The sequence below is a fragment of the Vicugna pacos genome, chromosome 26, assembly GCF_048564905.1.
Source record: "Vicugna pacos chromosome 26, VicPac4, whole genome shotgun sequence".
Lineage (NCBI taxonomy): Eukaryota > Metazoa > Chordata > Mammalia > Artiodactyla > Camelidae > Vicugna > Vicugna pacos.
This window is the reverse complement of record NC_133012.1, coordinates 16,846,259-16,864,601: the sequence shown is the minus strand read 5'-3', so window position 1 is coordinate 16,864,601 and position 18,343 is coordinate 16,846,259. Positions and strand designations below refer to the sequence as shown.

At 37.9% G+C, this 18,343-nt stretch overlaps 1 protein-coding gene across 1 annotated transcript in view; it reads left to right on the top strand.

Annotated features, from left to right (window-relative positions):
• The first annotated feature begins 14,805 nt into the window (after positions 1–14,805).
• The window catches only part of LOC140689400 (uncharacterized), a 106,362-nt gene continuing 102,824 nt past the window's right edge, over positions 14,806–18,343 (top strand). Inside the window, exons 1-2 of the mRNA XM_072950118.1 lie at positions 14,806–14,821; positions 15,039–15,270. Of these exons, the coding sequence (XP_072806219.1) occupies positions 14,806–14,821; positions 15,039–15,270 (248 nt within the window). The remainder of the gene's footprint in view (positions 14,822–15,038; positions 15,271–18,343) is intronic.

Genomic DNA, 18,343 nt, shown 5'->3' with positions numbered 1-18,343 from the left:
TTATTGTACTGTTATGGAATTACTGCTGAACCAGTAGCTAGATTTAATCAAGTTTAATTGAGTTCATCGGTAAACATGTATAATCGAAATTTGAGATGTTTTTCAAGAAAGGTTTTTTTTTTTAACAGAAAGAAATTCCAGAGCTTCCAAGACCACAAACCTAACATATTCCATGGATGTACTTTTTTAGTTAATTGCAGTATTTCACATGGAAATGAAGCACAACTTAAAGTGCCACAGAATTTTTTTCTGGACTTCCTGTCATAAAGCATGAGATGCTACTCTAAGAAACAGGTGATGCCACACCCTGTCTAGTTCTCAGCGTTTATATTCCATCTGTCACCAACTCTAGAGTTACGTGGCCCGTCTACAGCAAGGTAGCTAAGCTACCAGCATTGACCTTAAAAAGGAGCTCCCGCTCTAATCTGGCCCTAACTTGGCATTCCGTTTCCAATAGCTGGATGTTCTCCCATATTGTGTTCTCTTTCTTCTGATCCTTGGGTACTTACTACCCTGATCCCCCAAAGTAGTGGTTCTCAACCAAAGGCTATTTTCTCTCCCAGGGGACATTTTGGAATGTCTGGAGACATTTTTGGTTGTGACAGCTAGGAGGAGGGGGTGCTCTGGTCTCTAGAGCGTTAGGGACTAGGGATGCTGCTAAACATCCGACAATGCACAGGACAGCAGCCTCCAACAACAAAGAATTATCCAGCCAAAATGCCAACAATGCCAAGGTTGTGAAACCTGCCCCAGGTCTTAGACTATTCCTTGCTTTCATCAGCTCCCCAACCCCTAAACATAAATAGTTCAAATTTACATACATAAGAATTGCCTAGGGTACCTATACATTTCTAAGACCCACCCTTAGAGATGCAAGCTTAGCAAATTTAGGATTGGTCCCCAAAACTGACATTTTAACAAGTACTCCAGGTAAATCGAGAGTAAGTGATCAGAACCACACTTTGGGAAACACTACCTTCACGAGATTGAAGCTTCCAACAATAGCTTAGTACTGGAGATCATCTGCCAAAAGACTGATTTCCCCGGAACACACATTCTATCTGCCTGAATTTCTGAACATAGTATGTTCCAGATTTCTTGTCACTATACCCACCCTCTTGTTTACCCAATTCCTGTCCCTATTCCAGGGAGCAGGACTACTTACAGGTCCTGGCAACCAAGAAGATACAGATTAAAAATAGGCATTGCCTGCCCTCATGAAGTTGATACACTAGTGAAGGAGGACAACAAATGAATAAGATACAGGTAAGATGGCCAACAGACACATGAAAAGATGCTCAATAATCAGCAGGGAAATGCAATCAAAACCACAATGAGATACCACTTCACACCTGTCAGAATGGCGCTTATCATAAGACAAATAAAAATGATGATGAGAAAAGGAAACCTTTATGTACTGTTGGTGGAAATGTAAATTGGTGCAATCACTGTGGAAAACAGTATGGAGATTTCTCAAAAAACTTTAAAGACTATGATATGACCCTGCAATTCCACTCCTGGGTATGTATCCAAAAAAAACCAAAAACACTAATTTGAAAGGATACATGCACCCCAATGTTTATAATAGCATTATTTACAATTGCCAAGACATGGAAACAACCTAAGGATCCATCAATAGATGAATGGATAAAGAAGATGTGATTATATAGGCAATGGAGTACTACTCAGCCATAAAAAATGAAATTTTGCCATTTGCAGCAATATAGATGGACTTGGAGGGCATTATGCTGCTCAATGAAATAAGTCAGAAAGATAAATGCTGTATGATATGTGGAATCTAAGAAATACAACAAAAAAAGAAGCAGATTCACAGATTTAGAGACCAAACTAGTTACCAATGGGAAGGGCAGGGAAGGGCAATATAGGGATGGGGGAGTGGGAGGTACCAACTGTTAGAGTGTACGATTGACTCAAGGATGTATTGTACAGCACAGGAAGATAGCCAACATTTTGTAATAACTAAATGGAAAGTAACCTTTTAAAGATTAAAAAATTCAGGTAATATGTAAATCTTCCTTCCCTATTTCTAGCATTGCATTTTATTACAACCCCCATGAAAGCTCTGAAGTTAATCTGAGAGTGGCAGAGGTCAAGAATGAATGCATCTAAATACAGTCTTGTGTTCCACGTTTTTCCATCTTGTACATAAGCATATTGAGAATTTGTGTTTAAAGCACTATCAAAATCAAGATACATTCCGGCTGAGCATTTCCCTGATTTACTAGTCTAATAACCTTATCAAAAGGAAGGTTTTATACAATAAAAGCACACCAAAAAAGCTCCCCACACCCAGTTTTGTGTGCTCATATTTTTCAGATTAGATATTTAAAATTTTTCTGTCTCCTAGTTCACTAACTGTTTTATCATCTCCAAACTGTTAAACACATCTGGTTGTTTTTTAATCTCAGACAGTATTTTTCACTTCTAGAATCAATTTGATCCTGTTGTAATTGCTATTGTTATAATTTCTTTTTCTCTGCTGAAATATCCTATCCATTCATTACAAGTGTACTGGGGAGCAGTTTATTTTTAGGCAGTTATAAATAGCTACCTTAAAAATCCTTGTCTACTAATTCCAACATCCGGGTCATCTTGGAATCAGTCTCCACTGATTGCCTTTTTTTTTTTTTAGTATGTTTCTTGATATGTCTGATATAATTAGATTGTATCTGGACATTGTGAATAATGCATTGGAGAAACTGTGGATGCTGTTTTGACTAACTGAAATTTAGAAAATTGAAGAATTACTATTTTTTCATTTAGTATGCAGTTAATTGGTTGATCACTAGCTCCAAATTCTCTCCCCACAGCAGGCAACAGCTGAAATCTCACATTCGGTTTTAGTTTTAGCTGGGCTGCTTGAATTCTGCCCCAAGAATGTGGAGCTTCAAGATCAGTGAGAGATTTGGGTAGTGTGGCTCTACCTTCTGTGGCTTTTTCCTTTTTCAGCATTTCCTCCTTACTTTCCAGATTCTTAGGTCACTCTGAATCCTGTCTCAGATTCCTAAACTAATAGGACTTAAGGTTTCTATAGGAGTTTTAATTACTCTTAGTGGCACTGCCTGGGGCCTGCCCTAAGTCAAAAAGATGTTAAAAATATGGTTCCTTTCTTACTAGAATTAACTCCGTTCAAGTTGCTCCATATTTTTGGTCACTATCCATTACCTTTAGATAATTTTTAATATTTTGTCCAAAGTTTAAGTTGAATGTGTGTGAGAGGGTCAGTCTAGTACAAGCTACTCCACCATGACCTGCTCAAACTCTTACTAGTTCCTTGTCTTCTCTTCCCCAAATTAAGGACCTGCCTGGACTTGCCTAGATACAGGTAGAAAACTCTTAACATCCTATAGAAAGAAGTTAATAAAGAAATCATTAAAATAAAGGAATACATTCATACATCTTAAAATAGGCCTGAGTTCCTAAAATGGACTCAGAATACCAGGTGAACCACTACCCACCCGAATGCTATGGAGTTCCTGGGTCATCTCTAGTGTAGACACTAATGAGTCCACAGCCTCAATTCCCTATTGCAGGACTTAACATTTACTCGGTTATTCTAAACTCTTACGACACAGAAGAATATATTAAAATATGCTAGCTCAATATCATTTTATTCACTAAATTATTATGACATGATACCTTTCATAACAGGGATAAAAACATCAAAAATGAATCTTCAAGATACTGTTCTTTTATGGTGTTGTCATAATCAGTATTAGCGTAAGGGGCTTAATTCAGGTAATCTCCATGATAATTTTTTGCGGCTCACTCATCTTGAAAGTCATTTCATTTAATAAAAAGATTAGAAACAAAATAAGAAAATAATTTCATACCTTTATTTCCCATTTCCTCAACCACCTACTACTGGTGTTTTTTTTTAAAGTGCATATTTCATTAAGGAAACTTGATTTTTTTAAGTGCATATTTCATAAGACAGGTTATGACATTTCCTGTATACTTTACCCCAGGAAAATCTCTGGCCCTATTTGGTGTATTTCTGTTTAATTTTTTTGCCACTGGACTACTTCTCTTAAAACATTACTAAAATTTATTTTCCATGACAGAGAAACAAAAAGCCTTCTTTCTATTTGGCCTTGTGTTTCAACCCCGCCTTTGTATTTCATAAAAAATATTTTCTTTTCAGAGTGCATAGCAAGGACTTGCAAATGAAAATCTGCAGGTGTTCACTTTCCTTACACTGTTCCACAAACCTAATGAGGTTTTGCAATGCTGTTCTGAGTGCTGCTAGTAGAGAAAACAGGGTGTAGCACTACTTACTGGTGTTTATTTTTTCATCATGCTATTTCCTAATTCTGGTCCTTAGATACAAAGTGGAATCATGAGGAAGAGAACAAAGAAAACAAAGCATGTCTCTTTACTCCTTTAGAAAGGTGGAAACAAATATAAGTAGACTCCAAGGTAAGGAAGCGAGTCATGAGTTCTAATTTGAGTTCTGGAACTGCCACCTGACAAAATTAAGTTGGACAGCTGCAGTCAATCACTTGTGGGGGCAGGGGGGAACAGGCAACGCTTCAAGCTTCTAATGTCATTCTTTTTCTGTATTATTTTTCATGCATGTGTAAGTATTACTCCCTGTTTTTTTATCCTGCTGCTACATATATTCCCCCCAAAGTTTTTTTTTTTCCTCCAACTAATACCAGAAAAAACCCAGGGAGAACTTAGGATAATAGTTTAGCAGACCATCAACATTCATTCAGTATGATGTTACCTGTGTATGTAAAATGGCCTTCTAAAGTGTGGTGACTTGTTTGGAAATGGCCAGTAGACCTCAGGCCATCCTAGGCTGTTGTATAGCTCCTGAGCCCTAAGTCCTAGTTTAGATCAATTTTAAAGTACAGCAGCACAGAAATTGTTTAAATGTATCCCTTCCTGTTGTTGTTTAGGAAAATAATTTCTTCCCCAATTGCCTACAGAAACAGAACCTTCTCATATGCATCCTTGTTCTTCATTTTCAGCCCAAAAATCCTCTCTAGAAGGCCTTGTATATATCCATCACCACCTCTCCACCTATGATTACCAACTTTTCTTTTTCCATGTTCCTTTTGCTACCATAGCCTCATTCCACACCAGTATGATCTTTCCATAAAACAGAAAAATGGACAAAGACTTAAGAATTCTGAAGAAGGGAAAACAAAAATTCTAATACACAAATTTCCTCTTGACTTTCCCAAGAAAATGCCCCTTCTGACTTTTTCTAAGCTGAATTCAGCTTTCATTCCAGTGCACCCAGGGTTGGAGAATCATATACCATGGCCCCATGTACCAGTTTTGAAACTTCTCATTATCCCCACCCATCACCTTAGGCCTAGAAGCACACATCATCAAACTCATTACCACAGCAATTCTGCATGGCTCTTCATCAGCGTCCTCGAACCTGGCCCTGGTTCACAGTCTTTCTCTTCACTGAGCCTCCCATCCTTGGTTTCATTGACTTCAGCGCTGACACTGTTGTGGCCTTTCATTCAACTGCCTTAAAAATCTTGTCATCTATGCTCAGCTGATCTTCTTCTCTACCTTAAATTAACTATAGACCAACTTGGTTACATACGTATTTTGCTTCTTCCTAGACTGGAAATCCTTATCTCTAACTCTGACCCTTCAGGATCATGGCTGTTCATTTCTTTACCAATGTACTTTTCATTTATAAAAGTTTTGAAATACATTTTCTTAGTTCCAAGCCCGCTCTGTTATTATTAGATTTAATTTTCTTGCAGTTAGTGTTTATTTCTAAATCTAATAAATGATTTGCTTTTTAATACATTGTTTTATAGTTGTGAATTTATAGAATATAAAGTATCATTTTTCAAACCAATACTAATATCTTCTTATATAACAAATACATTACCTCTAAGAAATTCCACATTTTGCTCAATTCCAACTATAGTCAGAACCCTCAGTTTTCTCTTTAAAATTAGAAAATTATTGATCAATTGACCATATGGTGTAAATAAGAAGTGAAGGAAGAAAAGTCATTTTACATGTCCAAGAATACATTTACTATTCTTCCTTCTGTTCTCACCCTCACCCTTACTGTTATAACAGAGTTGGCAGCTATGGTACTGATAGACCTACCATTTAAATACACAGAATCACAAACTAATAAGTACTATGCACTGATTTCCTTCTTTCCTGGGATTTCTCATTTCACTCATATCAAACCCAGGAAAAGTGGGGGAGCTTCACCTTTATAAAACCAGGGCTTCCACTGTAAGTGGTATAGTAGACTCGATACCATGAATGGTACTCCTTATTAAAACAACTAACACACTGAATAAAATATTTTAAAATACCTTTTTAAACACCACTCGTCCACACAAAAGAAAGGAATCTATAGATATCAAACAAACAAAAACAGGAACCCTCAGAGGTGAGTAAGTACCAAAGCTCACTCTCACCTGAAAGTTTCTGCCAAATCCTGGAGACTCTGAGCTTTTGTTTTGACAAGTGCCCAAGATACAGGAGATAAGAGCCTGGACTCACACAGGAGGGAATCTATGACTACAAAGGACTATTCCTTCAAGGATAACAGTGAATGAGAAATAAATTTTATTGCACAGTGGTGAGTAACACATTTTTTCTTCTGCTTGGCATTGAGTAGAAGGGAAAGAAAAAATATATTCCCTGAGATGTAAGCGTAAGCTGGCTTCAGGCAGGTTTGTGACTCAAAATCACACTACTTCTGATTTTAAAAGAAAAAAATCTCAAGGAGAGAATTCCATTAAAAATTGTCTCATTTGGCTCTGCCTTTATGATCTTAAATCCTACCAAAAAAAATTTTCAAAGAAAATAAGCAACTAAAAACTAAAAAAAATAAAGAAAAAAGAAAAAAAAACAGCTCAAAGTCAAAAATACAGAGAAAGCAAGCACCTTCAGTGAAAATCAGGAGAAACAAAGTTTAATCATCAAATGTAGAATATTAAACAACTATACTTGACATGTTTAAAGAAATAAAACTTAAGCTGGAACATAAGCAGGAAATAAATTACAAAATACTAAGCAGATTTGAAAGAAAAAATAAGAACTTTAAAAAATAAACATATTTAGAAATTCAGTGGATGTATTAAATATCAGATTAAACAAAGGCAAAGAGACTTAATGAACTAGAACGTAACTGAATAACTGATCCCAAATACAGCGTACAGAGACAAGGAGATGCACTATACAGTGAAATAAACGTCAAGAGACAGAGAACAGGTTGAGAATGTGTAATGTATGCCTACTTCAGGTACAAAAGCAGAGAAGAGAAAGAATGGGAAAGAGGTAATAGAGGTAACAACTGAGAATTTTTCAGATAACAGATCTTAAAATCCTAGTGAATCCCAAACATGGTAATTAAAGATGCATACTTAAGCACATTATGGTAAAATGGCAGAACTACATAGAAGTTTCATCTTAAAAGCAGCTAGAAAGAAAAGAGTGATCACCCAAAAAGTTCAACAGTTTAGCTGATTGCTGGCTTTTCACTAGCAAATATGAAGCCAAAAAACAGAAGAGTACCTTCTGTGAGCTGAGAGAAAGTAATTGTCAACCTAGAACTCTAAACTCTATGAAACTATCTTTCAAGAATAAGAAAAGAGCACTAATGCAAAATAAAGACATCACTGGCAGATAAAAATTGAGATAATTTATCAACAGTTGATCACCATTAAGAGAAAAATTCTAGGCTGAATGAAAATGATCCCAGAGAGAAGGTCAGAGATGTAACAAAAAATGTTAAGCAAAGATACTGAAGATAATAATGGGTAAAGCTAAGCAAAGCTGACTGTATTTTTAAAAAGAACAATAATGCTTAATTTGTGGAAGGGGTGTTAAAACTAAAATATTACACAAAAATAGCATATACTTGGCAGAGAGAGGGAGATTGGACTTAAACTATTACAAGGTCCTAAATTTGTTCAAAAGGAGAGGGGAAAAATGTAGATTAACTTTAGACTCTGTTAAGCAAGCAAATTAAAATACTTAGGGTAACCACTAAAAGAAGACACAAAGGAAAAAAGGAAAGGAAAATAGGAGGGAAGAGCATAATATAATGGCAGAAATAAATGTAAAGATATTATTCATCACAGTGAATGTAAATGAGCCAAATGCTCCAAATTTTTTCAATTGGATTTTAAAATATCAAGCAAAAGTTGTTTAAAGAGACACGGAATTCAGAAAGTCAATGAATGGGGAAAAAAATTCTAACAAAAAAGCATTATAGCTATGTTAGAAATTTAAAACAAAAGGAATTATTAGAGGTAAAACAGGTTACTATATAATGATAAAAGAGTCATTTCAACTCTAATTTGGAAAGATACACACATCCCAATGTTCATAGCATGGTATTATAGCAGCACTATTCACAAAAGCCAAGACATTCCCAAATGTCCATCCACAGATGAATGACTAAAGATGTAGTATACATACATACAGTGGAATGCTACTCAGCCATAAAAAGAATAAAATAATGCCATTTACAGAAACATGGATGGACCTAGAGACTATCTTGCTAAGTGAAGTAAGTCAGACTCAGAAAGACAAATATCATATAATATCACTTATATGTGGAATCTGAAATATGATACAAATGAATTTATTTACAAAATAGATAGACTCACAGACACAAAAAACAAACCATGATTACCAAAGGGGAAATGGGCTGGGGAGGGATAAAATAGGAGTTTGGGATTAGCAAATACAAACTACTATATATATCTAAAATAACAAGGTCCTACTGTATAGCACAGGGAACTATATTCAATATCCTGTAATAAACTATAATGGAAAAGAATATGAAAAAGAATATATACATACACACATATATACATAACTGAAACATTTTGCTATACACCAGAAACTACCACATTATAAATCAACTATACTTATATTTTTTAAAAATTTAAGAGTCATTTCACTACAAAGATAAAACAATTCTAAACTTGTATGCATCTAATAACAACTGCAAAATTATAAACAAAAACTTAAATCTACAAGGAGAAACTGGCACATCTACCATAGCATACCTCCCTTAATAATTAATAAATTAAGCAGACAAACTCAGAAAATTGAATAGCATAATCATGAAGTGTGACCTAAAGGATACGTAAAGAACATTTCACATAAAAGGACTCATATTCTTTCAGGCATGGAACATATACAAATATTGACTCCATGCTTGGCCATAAAGTTAGCCTCCAAAAGTAAAAAACAAAGACCATATATTCTGCAAAATGCAATGAATTATTTAGAAACCAGAACAAAAGATAATTTACAAAGTTAACTGATACTCTGTGAGTGATGCCTCTTATCCACATAGAATTGCCTCCTTTGGCATTTATAAAAGAGAATTAATTTCTCTACCATTCTCCAATATATTTACCACAAAAGAGATACATGCTATACAGAGAAAATCATCAAAATGCAAAAATTACTCTACCTTGAATTTATATTACAGAAATTATCACAGAGCTAAGGGAGATAGAAAGTCCACGTGTGCTTGAAATATATAAAGTTCTATACATTTGGAAACAAATTTTAAACATCCACTTTTAAAAACTCAGCTCAAAGAAGAAATCAAATTAAAATGATGAAATAACCCTAATTATTGTAATGAAAATGCTACTTATCAAGACATTAGGAAGGTAGCAAAAACAGTAAATACTAATTTAATAAAGTTAATTAAATTAAATGTATAGCTCTTTATGCTTATAGTAGCAAAGAAAAATATTCTAAATTAATGAGCTAAACATCCAACTTACAAAGTAGAGGTAAAATCAAAACAAATTCAAAGGAAGTAGAAAGGAGAAAAAAATAAATGGTAGAAAATACTGAAATAAGAAATAAAAAAAATTTTACAGGATAAACAAAACCTAAAATGACAACTTCATATGGTTCCACCCAACAGAACTGAACATACATAAAGTATGTTTGAATTGTGGTTGGCTTCCTAAGTTGATATATATGCATGTTAGCGGTATTTTCTTTTTCCGTTGTAAATTCCCTTTGATCAGGAATTCCTATGTCACTGCATGTATATCTTTCATAGCAACTAGCGATTTGCTCGGAACTTTCAGATGGTCATTTAGTACTTGTACACATATTACTATAGTTGCCATTGCTGGCTTCTGTTGTCATTTCAGGGTGATAATCATTCTCCTCACCTTTCCTAGTTGAGAAACAACCGAAAAATATTCACAGGCATCAGACGGGAATCAATATCAACTTTAACTGCTGATTAAACTGGAATAGGGAAAACAGATTGGACCTTAGGCCAAGATGGGATACCAACTCCTTCTCCTCTGGAATGAATTTATGCACTCAGTCATTTGATAAATGCAAACTGCTTCCCAGCGGCACAGCTAGTTTCTAACACGGCAGGGAGTAACCTGAGGGCAAGGTGAGGCTAGGATGGGGGCAGCAGATGAAAATAGTTACAAAAGACTCCATTTTTTACAACCTTTTCTCCATGTCTCCCAGAGCCACTCTTTCATGATGCTTTTCCTTAAGTCTTCATAGCCATTGTGTTAACATAGTAGTCTAAAAATCTGTTGGATGGGTGCCAATTTTGGGAGATGTGGTCAAAGGCAGCAACTACTTTCCTTTCCACTCCTGTCATCTAAGGCTTACTATTGTGGGCAGACAGATTTGAATGAGAGGGCTAAAAAAGTCAGGCCACACATGTGCAGTGACCCGTTCAGCTATTTACCAATTAGGTAAGTTACTCTTCCCCTAGCGAAACATGAGTTAAAGAGCTGGGGAGAAAGGTAACAGTGTTCTCCCCAAAACACCTGACAGTTTGTTAGGTCTAAAGCTTATATGATTTGGATGTTCTTCTTTAAGGGAAAGAATATAAAATGACAAGTGTAAAATTAGATAGAAGGTTTGGAAGGTGAAGGGCCTGAAAACTTAAGCATCTTAGCTTAATAAATACATAGCTTTATAAATCCTCCTCTGCTCCAGCCAAGGAAGACATACCTATTTTTATGTGTACATCAGTTATGATGCTATCGGATACAGTAATTCCACTTGCAAGCAAATCAGCCTGAGCTGGCTTAAATAATAAAGAATACTGGCTCACCGTAACAAGGAGTCCAGTTGTTGGACAGGCTCCATGGTTGATTGATCTAGCAGCTTAACTATGTCATAATGATCCAGTTTCTTTCCATCTCTCTGCCGTGCTGTCCACAGTACCTACCCATCTTTAGGCAGCTCCCTTCAAGTTTACAGCGTGAATGCCAGCAACAATGGGGACTAATAGTTTACTGTTTCCTGTTAGAAGAGAAAGGACAATTGCTTCAATCATACAGCAAAAGCTCTGAGATTCAAACCATGGCCTACTGGATTCAAGTCTGAGTGACTAAGGCCAAGGCCAAGCACGGAGGCAAGAGGACTAGGGTAACGAATATGAGACCAAACAGGGCCCACCTCCAGAGAAGAGGCCAATGATAAGGATATGGCGCATCCAGATCTCATTGCTGCTGTGTAATGGAGGAGTGGAACTACTGAGGTTGGTGAAACATCGCAATATTAAACCAGAAGCTAGAGCGTGGAATAATGCACTAAATCTATTGATATTTTACAAGATATTTGTTTGATTTACATTTCCCCCCATCTTCATTTTTCCCTCTCAGGAGACTGAAAGCCCCAAGGCAGGGATCATTTGTTCACTAGTTACCCAGCACCTAGAGTAAGTGCTCAGTGTTTACTGAGAGAATAAATGAATTCACCACAAACTTAATCAGAAACAGCTGGTCGGAGCATTAAATAAGTCATTATAATGGCTTATGAAAAGTGGAACTATGCAGGAACACGAAGTCAGAACAACAGAAAGAAAAGATTTTGAGATTATTGGATTTGAACTGAACTGACAAATAATTTTCAAGTCAGAGCAATGTGTCTTATTAAAGAAAGTGGAAACAGGACAAAAGAATTTTATATTAAAAAATGGCTCTTCAAACTCTTACATGTCTAGGGTGTCAGGAGTTCAAGAAGACATCAAAATGTTTCACAAACAGGTGAGTGTGAAGTAAAGGATAATTAAAATAACTATTTTATTTGACATATGGGGGGCAATTAGATTAAATGTGAGCACTAAATTGGCAGTTTTGTAACAGAATAAAGTATCACATACTTTGAGCCAAAGATAATGATTTAACTTATTTTTCTATACAAAAGTAAAACATAAAGGAAATAATCTTTCCTGGTGTGATAAAGCTCCTGGAGGACAAGAATTGCGTAACAATTTTGCATGACTTCTGATTTTCCATTTTTTTTCATCCTTCACTCTCTATAGTCCTTCCTGAAAAGACGGACAAAATTCAAAGCTTTGAAACTCAGGTTACATTTTAGATATACTAAGCCTCTTTTAAAATTAAACAACTCATTGGTAAATATTTCTGGTAAAATGTTTATTTTTTGAACTGAAACGTTATTTCCATACTTCTTGCTTTTTTAGTGCAAATCTTTGAATATTCAGTTTTATTAAATCAAGCCATACCTGTTCTGGGTACTGTGTTATGTGTGATAATTTCATTCCGGGTGGAGTGCTTAGGCTGCAATGATTTTAAATCAAGGCACCACCTCAGGAACTCAGGAATGTGAGGTAATAGATTAGAAAAGGTCCAAGAATTTCAGCTATTCTGATAAACAATTTGATTATAGATGCTGACTCTTGCAAACTAAACAGGTTATCCAGGTCTTATACTTGGTGGCTGCTGTGAAGATAGTATTTGAATCACCCTTCCGCCTGACATAATCATTCATTTGTGCATTTAAATACCATTTCTATGAATATGTCAGTGTGCCACAAATCACATTAAAGTTTCCCATGGCCACATGCTTCCCCGTGGCCTTCTGTACATTTCTAGTATTGAAGAATCAAGTAGGTTAAGAAAAAAGATGTATGTGTAAGAAAAAAATGCATAATTTTGGGGAAGTATATTTAAATTTTAATTTGTCTGAAAGTAGAATCAACAGTATATAATAGGGCTTTGAAAGTTAAACGCAAAATTATATGAAATTTATGTCTAAGAATAGTATGCCAATTGACGTTAAGTTTTCTGCTTAAAGATTCTGATTTTGCCAGACCACCTAAACAGTAATTAATATCCTCTTGTAGGTAAAGAATGTGTTTGCTGACATGTTTAAAGTGGTCTCAGTAGTATTTAAGATGAATGACCTTCAAACGAAATAGATATTTATATTTTTAAAAAAGGAGGCAGGGAATCCTCTTTTTTTCACTTATTTTAAGGTCCAAAATAATTCAATCTATTTAGACATTCCACATTTGTAGAGTGAAGCCCAGGTCTTTACTATGACTCCTTATGCCCTACGTAATCCGTCCTACCCCTCTTACCTCTCAGACTTCATCTACTTCTTTACCCCTCTTCCTTCTGCTCCTTCCTTTCTTCCTTCCTGACTTCCTTGCTGTCGCCAAACATGCCAGATATTCAGTTAATGCCCCAGCTGCTCCCTCTACCTGGAGTACTCTTTCCTAGGCATTTACAAAACTAACTTCCTCAGCTCCTTCAAATCTTTGCTCAAACATCATTTTCTCAATAATGCTTGAGCTGTTCTTCTTATTTTTAACATTGTAACTCTCCCTACCCTTGATCCCCCTTACTCTGCTTTTTCTCTATAATATTTATCACCTTCTAACATTCTTACATAAATTTTGTTATATATGACGTTCACGTCTACTTATCATCTGGAATAAAGAAGCCTCATGAGGGAAGAACATTCTGTCTTGTTCCCAGCTTATCCCCAGTGTCTGGAGAAATGCTTGGCACATTGTAGGTGGACAGTAAATAATTTTTGAATTAACGACCATTTCTATTATCTACTTGCTTACTGCTGAATCAGGAGCCACTTTAAGCATGTGATGTGTTTCATAAGTCAGCCTTCCTCTTCAGAGGAACGCTGTCAGCTACCAAAAGGACAAACAGAAACTATGTGGGAAAAACCCAAAGATCAAATTTCATTTCTCAATCTCCAACAAAAAGATTGTTCCCTTTTTCTAAAAAAGTAATACACATGGGTAAAACTGCAATTCTATACCCACAAGAAAAAAGAAAATACATGTAGATTTTAGTTACAGTATTCTGAGTTTTACTGAAGCATTCAAAAAAAAAAAAAAGCTAGTTGGACGTCAAGAGGCGCAATCAGAAAGTGGAACGCAGAGGGTAGGATTCCGTTCGACTTTTAAGTAACTCATTTTACCAGGACGGCGGCGTCTACAGAAAGTGCAAATGGCAAGCAAATACATTTTTTATGCTATTTTTCAGGTGCAGACTAAGCAGACACTGACTACCTATCCTCCCAGGTTCTCCTGGGCTCTGCCAACCCAAAGCCTTTGCTCGGCTGGGTGAAAGCGCACAGCTCCTGAAGGAAGGTTCTAGGTTCTACCTGGACGTTCCACCTGCTGTCTAACTGCAGGTAAATGAAGCCTGAATTCTGTGACCTGTCAGCTCGGCTGCGTTAGCTCACACCCGGGTGAACCCATGAGGGTTTAATTATCGCCCTCCCGGCGCCAGACACCTGTCGCTGACCCCACAGTCAGGACGAATCACCTCACTCACTTGGGCCCTGCTCTCCTCAGAGCGCAAAAGTGGGTCGCGGCAGCGTGTTACGCCGCGTTTTGAAACTCTCGTGAGTCGGGTCCGTTTCGTGGGCATTTGGCACCGAGCGGCCCGAGCACAGACCTCGACCTGGGCCGTTTGGGAATGCTTTGCGGTGGCACCGGGCCCGGGGAGTAGCGGGACGAAGCCCATACGCCGGGCTTCGGAGATGGGCGCGGCCCGGGGTAAAAGTTCCTCAGCCGCACCGCCGGGGCGGGGCTGGGGCTCGGGCGCAACCACTGCAGGCGGAGGCGCGGGGGGGGAGGGGAGGCGCGACCCAGCCACGGTCCTAACGCGAGAGCTGACCTCCATCCTGCGGGTCCGTCCTCCCTCAGGAAGCCTCTGTCTTCCTGCCGGGCCGCCAAAAAGCCTCGTCCTTTCCTTCCTGCCCCACCTCCTGAGCGGCCGTTCCACACAACGCCCCCCGCCTTGAGTGGTGCGGTCCAGCTCGTGGGTCACGCGACGGCGGGGGCGCGGCCTGCTCCGAGCCCAGGTGGCGCTTCTCTCGCTGCTTCACTCGCGTCTCTCGCGGCGGCGTTAGCAGCTGGGAGGATGCTGGGCTGCGGTCGTCTCACCTTCGTCTTTCTGAGCGTGGCCGTCACCTGCGCTGTGGCGCAGCACGCGCCGCCGGTGGGTGAGCTGGAGCCGCGGGCGCGGAGAGGGGCGCGCGGGAGCACGGGGGTTGGGGAGCAGGTGTGGGGCTGGCGGGGCGTGAGGGACGCCTGGTCCAGGCAGAATCTTTACTGGGGTCTGTCTTTCTGGCAGGGGTGGGGGTGCGGAGCGGTCTGGCGAGCCCCTCCCCGGGTTCCGTACAAGCTGGAACGAGGAAACCTTTGAGGGAAATCCTAATCTCTGCCGAGTAGTGGTTGTGATTTGCACACCCTCAAATTTGAGTAATTGCACCTGTTCTACCAGTGCCAGGCTCGCGCATCCTGAACTACAAGAGAAGTTCCAGTTGACTTGTGTGCATAACTCACTTAAGCGACTAACTGCCCGATGACTTTGGCATCCTCTACCCCGTGACGAGGTGCAGAAGGAGAAGTAGCAGCTAAAGATCCTGAGATCTTGGGAAAGGGCGAGGCGTCCCCAGTCCGGGCAGTGGGAGTAGCCCAAGCCGGCCCCGATGTAGCTGCGTTGGCCTTTACCCTAGAGACATGTGAACTCCTGCTCTCAGGGCTCTTTACCCCTCAGGGAAGTAGCAGGGACACAGACTTGATAACTGCAAAAGACAGAGAGGGACCAGTTTGACTCCCATTTTAGAGGGCAGGAAGTAGACTTCGACTGAGAAAGTGCCTAGCCAGAGGTCACACTATTTCCTGAACGTGTCTAAAAGACTCAAGTCTCTGGACGCCCAGGCTAGTGCTCTTGCATAATTCTCTTTTTTAAAGGCAATGAGACTGTATTTTTTCTTTGCAAGTAGATCAGATAAATAGGAACTTGGCTACATGTGACCTGAGACTAAATGAAGTTAATCTTGAATCGTTTAGGTAGGATATTGACAGTAGGAGCAAGATGTGCCTTCTCCCCTTTTATTCTTTTATTTCTCTAAGGAGAAATGCTTTAAGAATAAAATCATGATGGGGAGGAGGTAATTAGGTTTATTTATTTACTTATTTTTTAAGTGGAGGTACTGGGGATTAAACCCAGGACCTTGTGCATGCTAGGCACACACTTCTACCACTGAGCTGTCCCCTCCCCTGGCCCATTCAAAATTGATATAACGTAAAGCAAATAAAAGCAGAATACAAAATAATATTCACAGTGATTTCAGTAACAGAAAAATACACAGTATATACATGTGGACAAGGATTGGAAGGATATAAGGAAAAATAAAATTTGTTTGCTTTAGTGTGGGTAGGGAATTAATTTGCTTTAAAATGGCTGGGATTATGGGACTTTTTAAAGAATTTTATACTTTAATACTGTCAGTGCTCTTCAGCCAGAGACCCCAGGAAACACACCTGTAGTTGAAGAAACTGAGTTTATTACTCTTTGTGGTGAAGGAGAATGCGTATTATAGGCACATGTGGGATCTCTTAGTAAAAGGGCATTAGGAAAAACCTGTTCTATAATTTGGACTTTGGTTGTGTGATTCAGGGGGTGAGTTTTTTGGAATCGGGGTTTACCCTAGATTGGATACTTGTAGAAAGTTAGACCACAGTGTGATTAGATAAAGAAGAAACAGTCATTTGGCAAAAGAAAGGGGAGTTTGGTATTTTGTGGGTTGCACAGTACCCTTGTTTTTAATCTGGCTTAGAAACATGAAGTGGCCTTGCTTTGCCTCATTTGATCATGTCTCAGATTAACCTTAATATTTGCTTTTTTTCCACCTTTCTCAACGCTTTATTTTTTCAAGGAAGGGTATTTTAAAAGGTATTTTTAGAACAAGAAGAATCAACAGCCCATCTATGAATTTAATAGTTCTTATCTATAACAGTGGTTGTCAAAATCTAGTCTGGCCTCGTATTAGTTTGGGAAGCTGCTTTCACAAGTCTTTTATGAAATGAGAAAAATGAGGGCATAAAACTAAAATTATTAATTCAAAATGTTAGCTTTTATTCAGATTTTCATGGTCTTCCATTTTTTTGTTAAAATGTCCTTTCTTTTATGTATATGGGGTTTTGTTTTGTTTTAACATCTCTATTTGGGAGAATGAAAATTGAGACTCCCCTGTGCTGGGCCCCTGCGAATTTTTTAACTGATCTGGAAAATTCTGGAAGCCACTGACTAAAAGAATTTTTAGAACTTCACAGAAGTTCTGTGAACTCATCCTTTGATGAGAATAAGCAGTTTTTCATTTTGAATCATTCTATGAAAAACAGTTTGTAGCCACATACTTACAAAAGATATTTCAAAACTATTGTTGATATATATAAATAATGAAGACTGGCTTTAAATTACAAACAGAAATCATTGGATTTGGAATGTCTGGATTTTGTTTTGTTCTGTTTTGTTTTTGAGGCTTTTCAGAATATGGCATATTTTAAGATCTTGAGTCATTCTTTATTATTGATTCTTATTGGTTCTGTTAAGGGATGGTGGTAACAAGCTATGCCACATCTAGGTATTTATCCAAAGAAAACAAAAACATTAATTCAAAAGATATCTGCACCCCCATGTTCACTGCCGCATTATTTACAATAGCCAAGATATGGAAACAACCTCAGTACCTATGAATGGATGAATGGTTAAAGAAGATGGGACATACACACACACACATACAGGTTTTTATATGTATATGATATATATATGAATACTACTCAGCCATAAAAAAGATGAAATCTTGCCATATGTGACATGTATGGATCTTGAAGGTATTATGTTAAGTGAAATAAATCAGAGAAAGACAAATACCATGTGGTTTACTCAAACGTGGAATATAAAAAACAAACAAAATGAATGGACAAACCAAACAAAAACAAGTACATAGATACAGAGAACAGAGTAGTGGTTACCAGAGGGGAAGGGGCAGGGGGAAGGGTGAAATGGGTAAAGGGAATTAACAGTATGGTGACAGATGGAAACTAAATTTTTATGCTGAGCATACTGTAATGTATACAGAAGTAGACGTATAATGGTTTACACTTGAAACTTACATAATGTTATAAACCTGTATTATCTCAATAAAAAATAAACTTGAAAAATATTCAAAAAGAAAAAGATGCTGGTGACAGGAATGGTGTAGGCAAAGTCTGGGGAGGGAGACA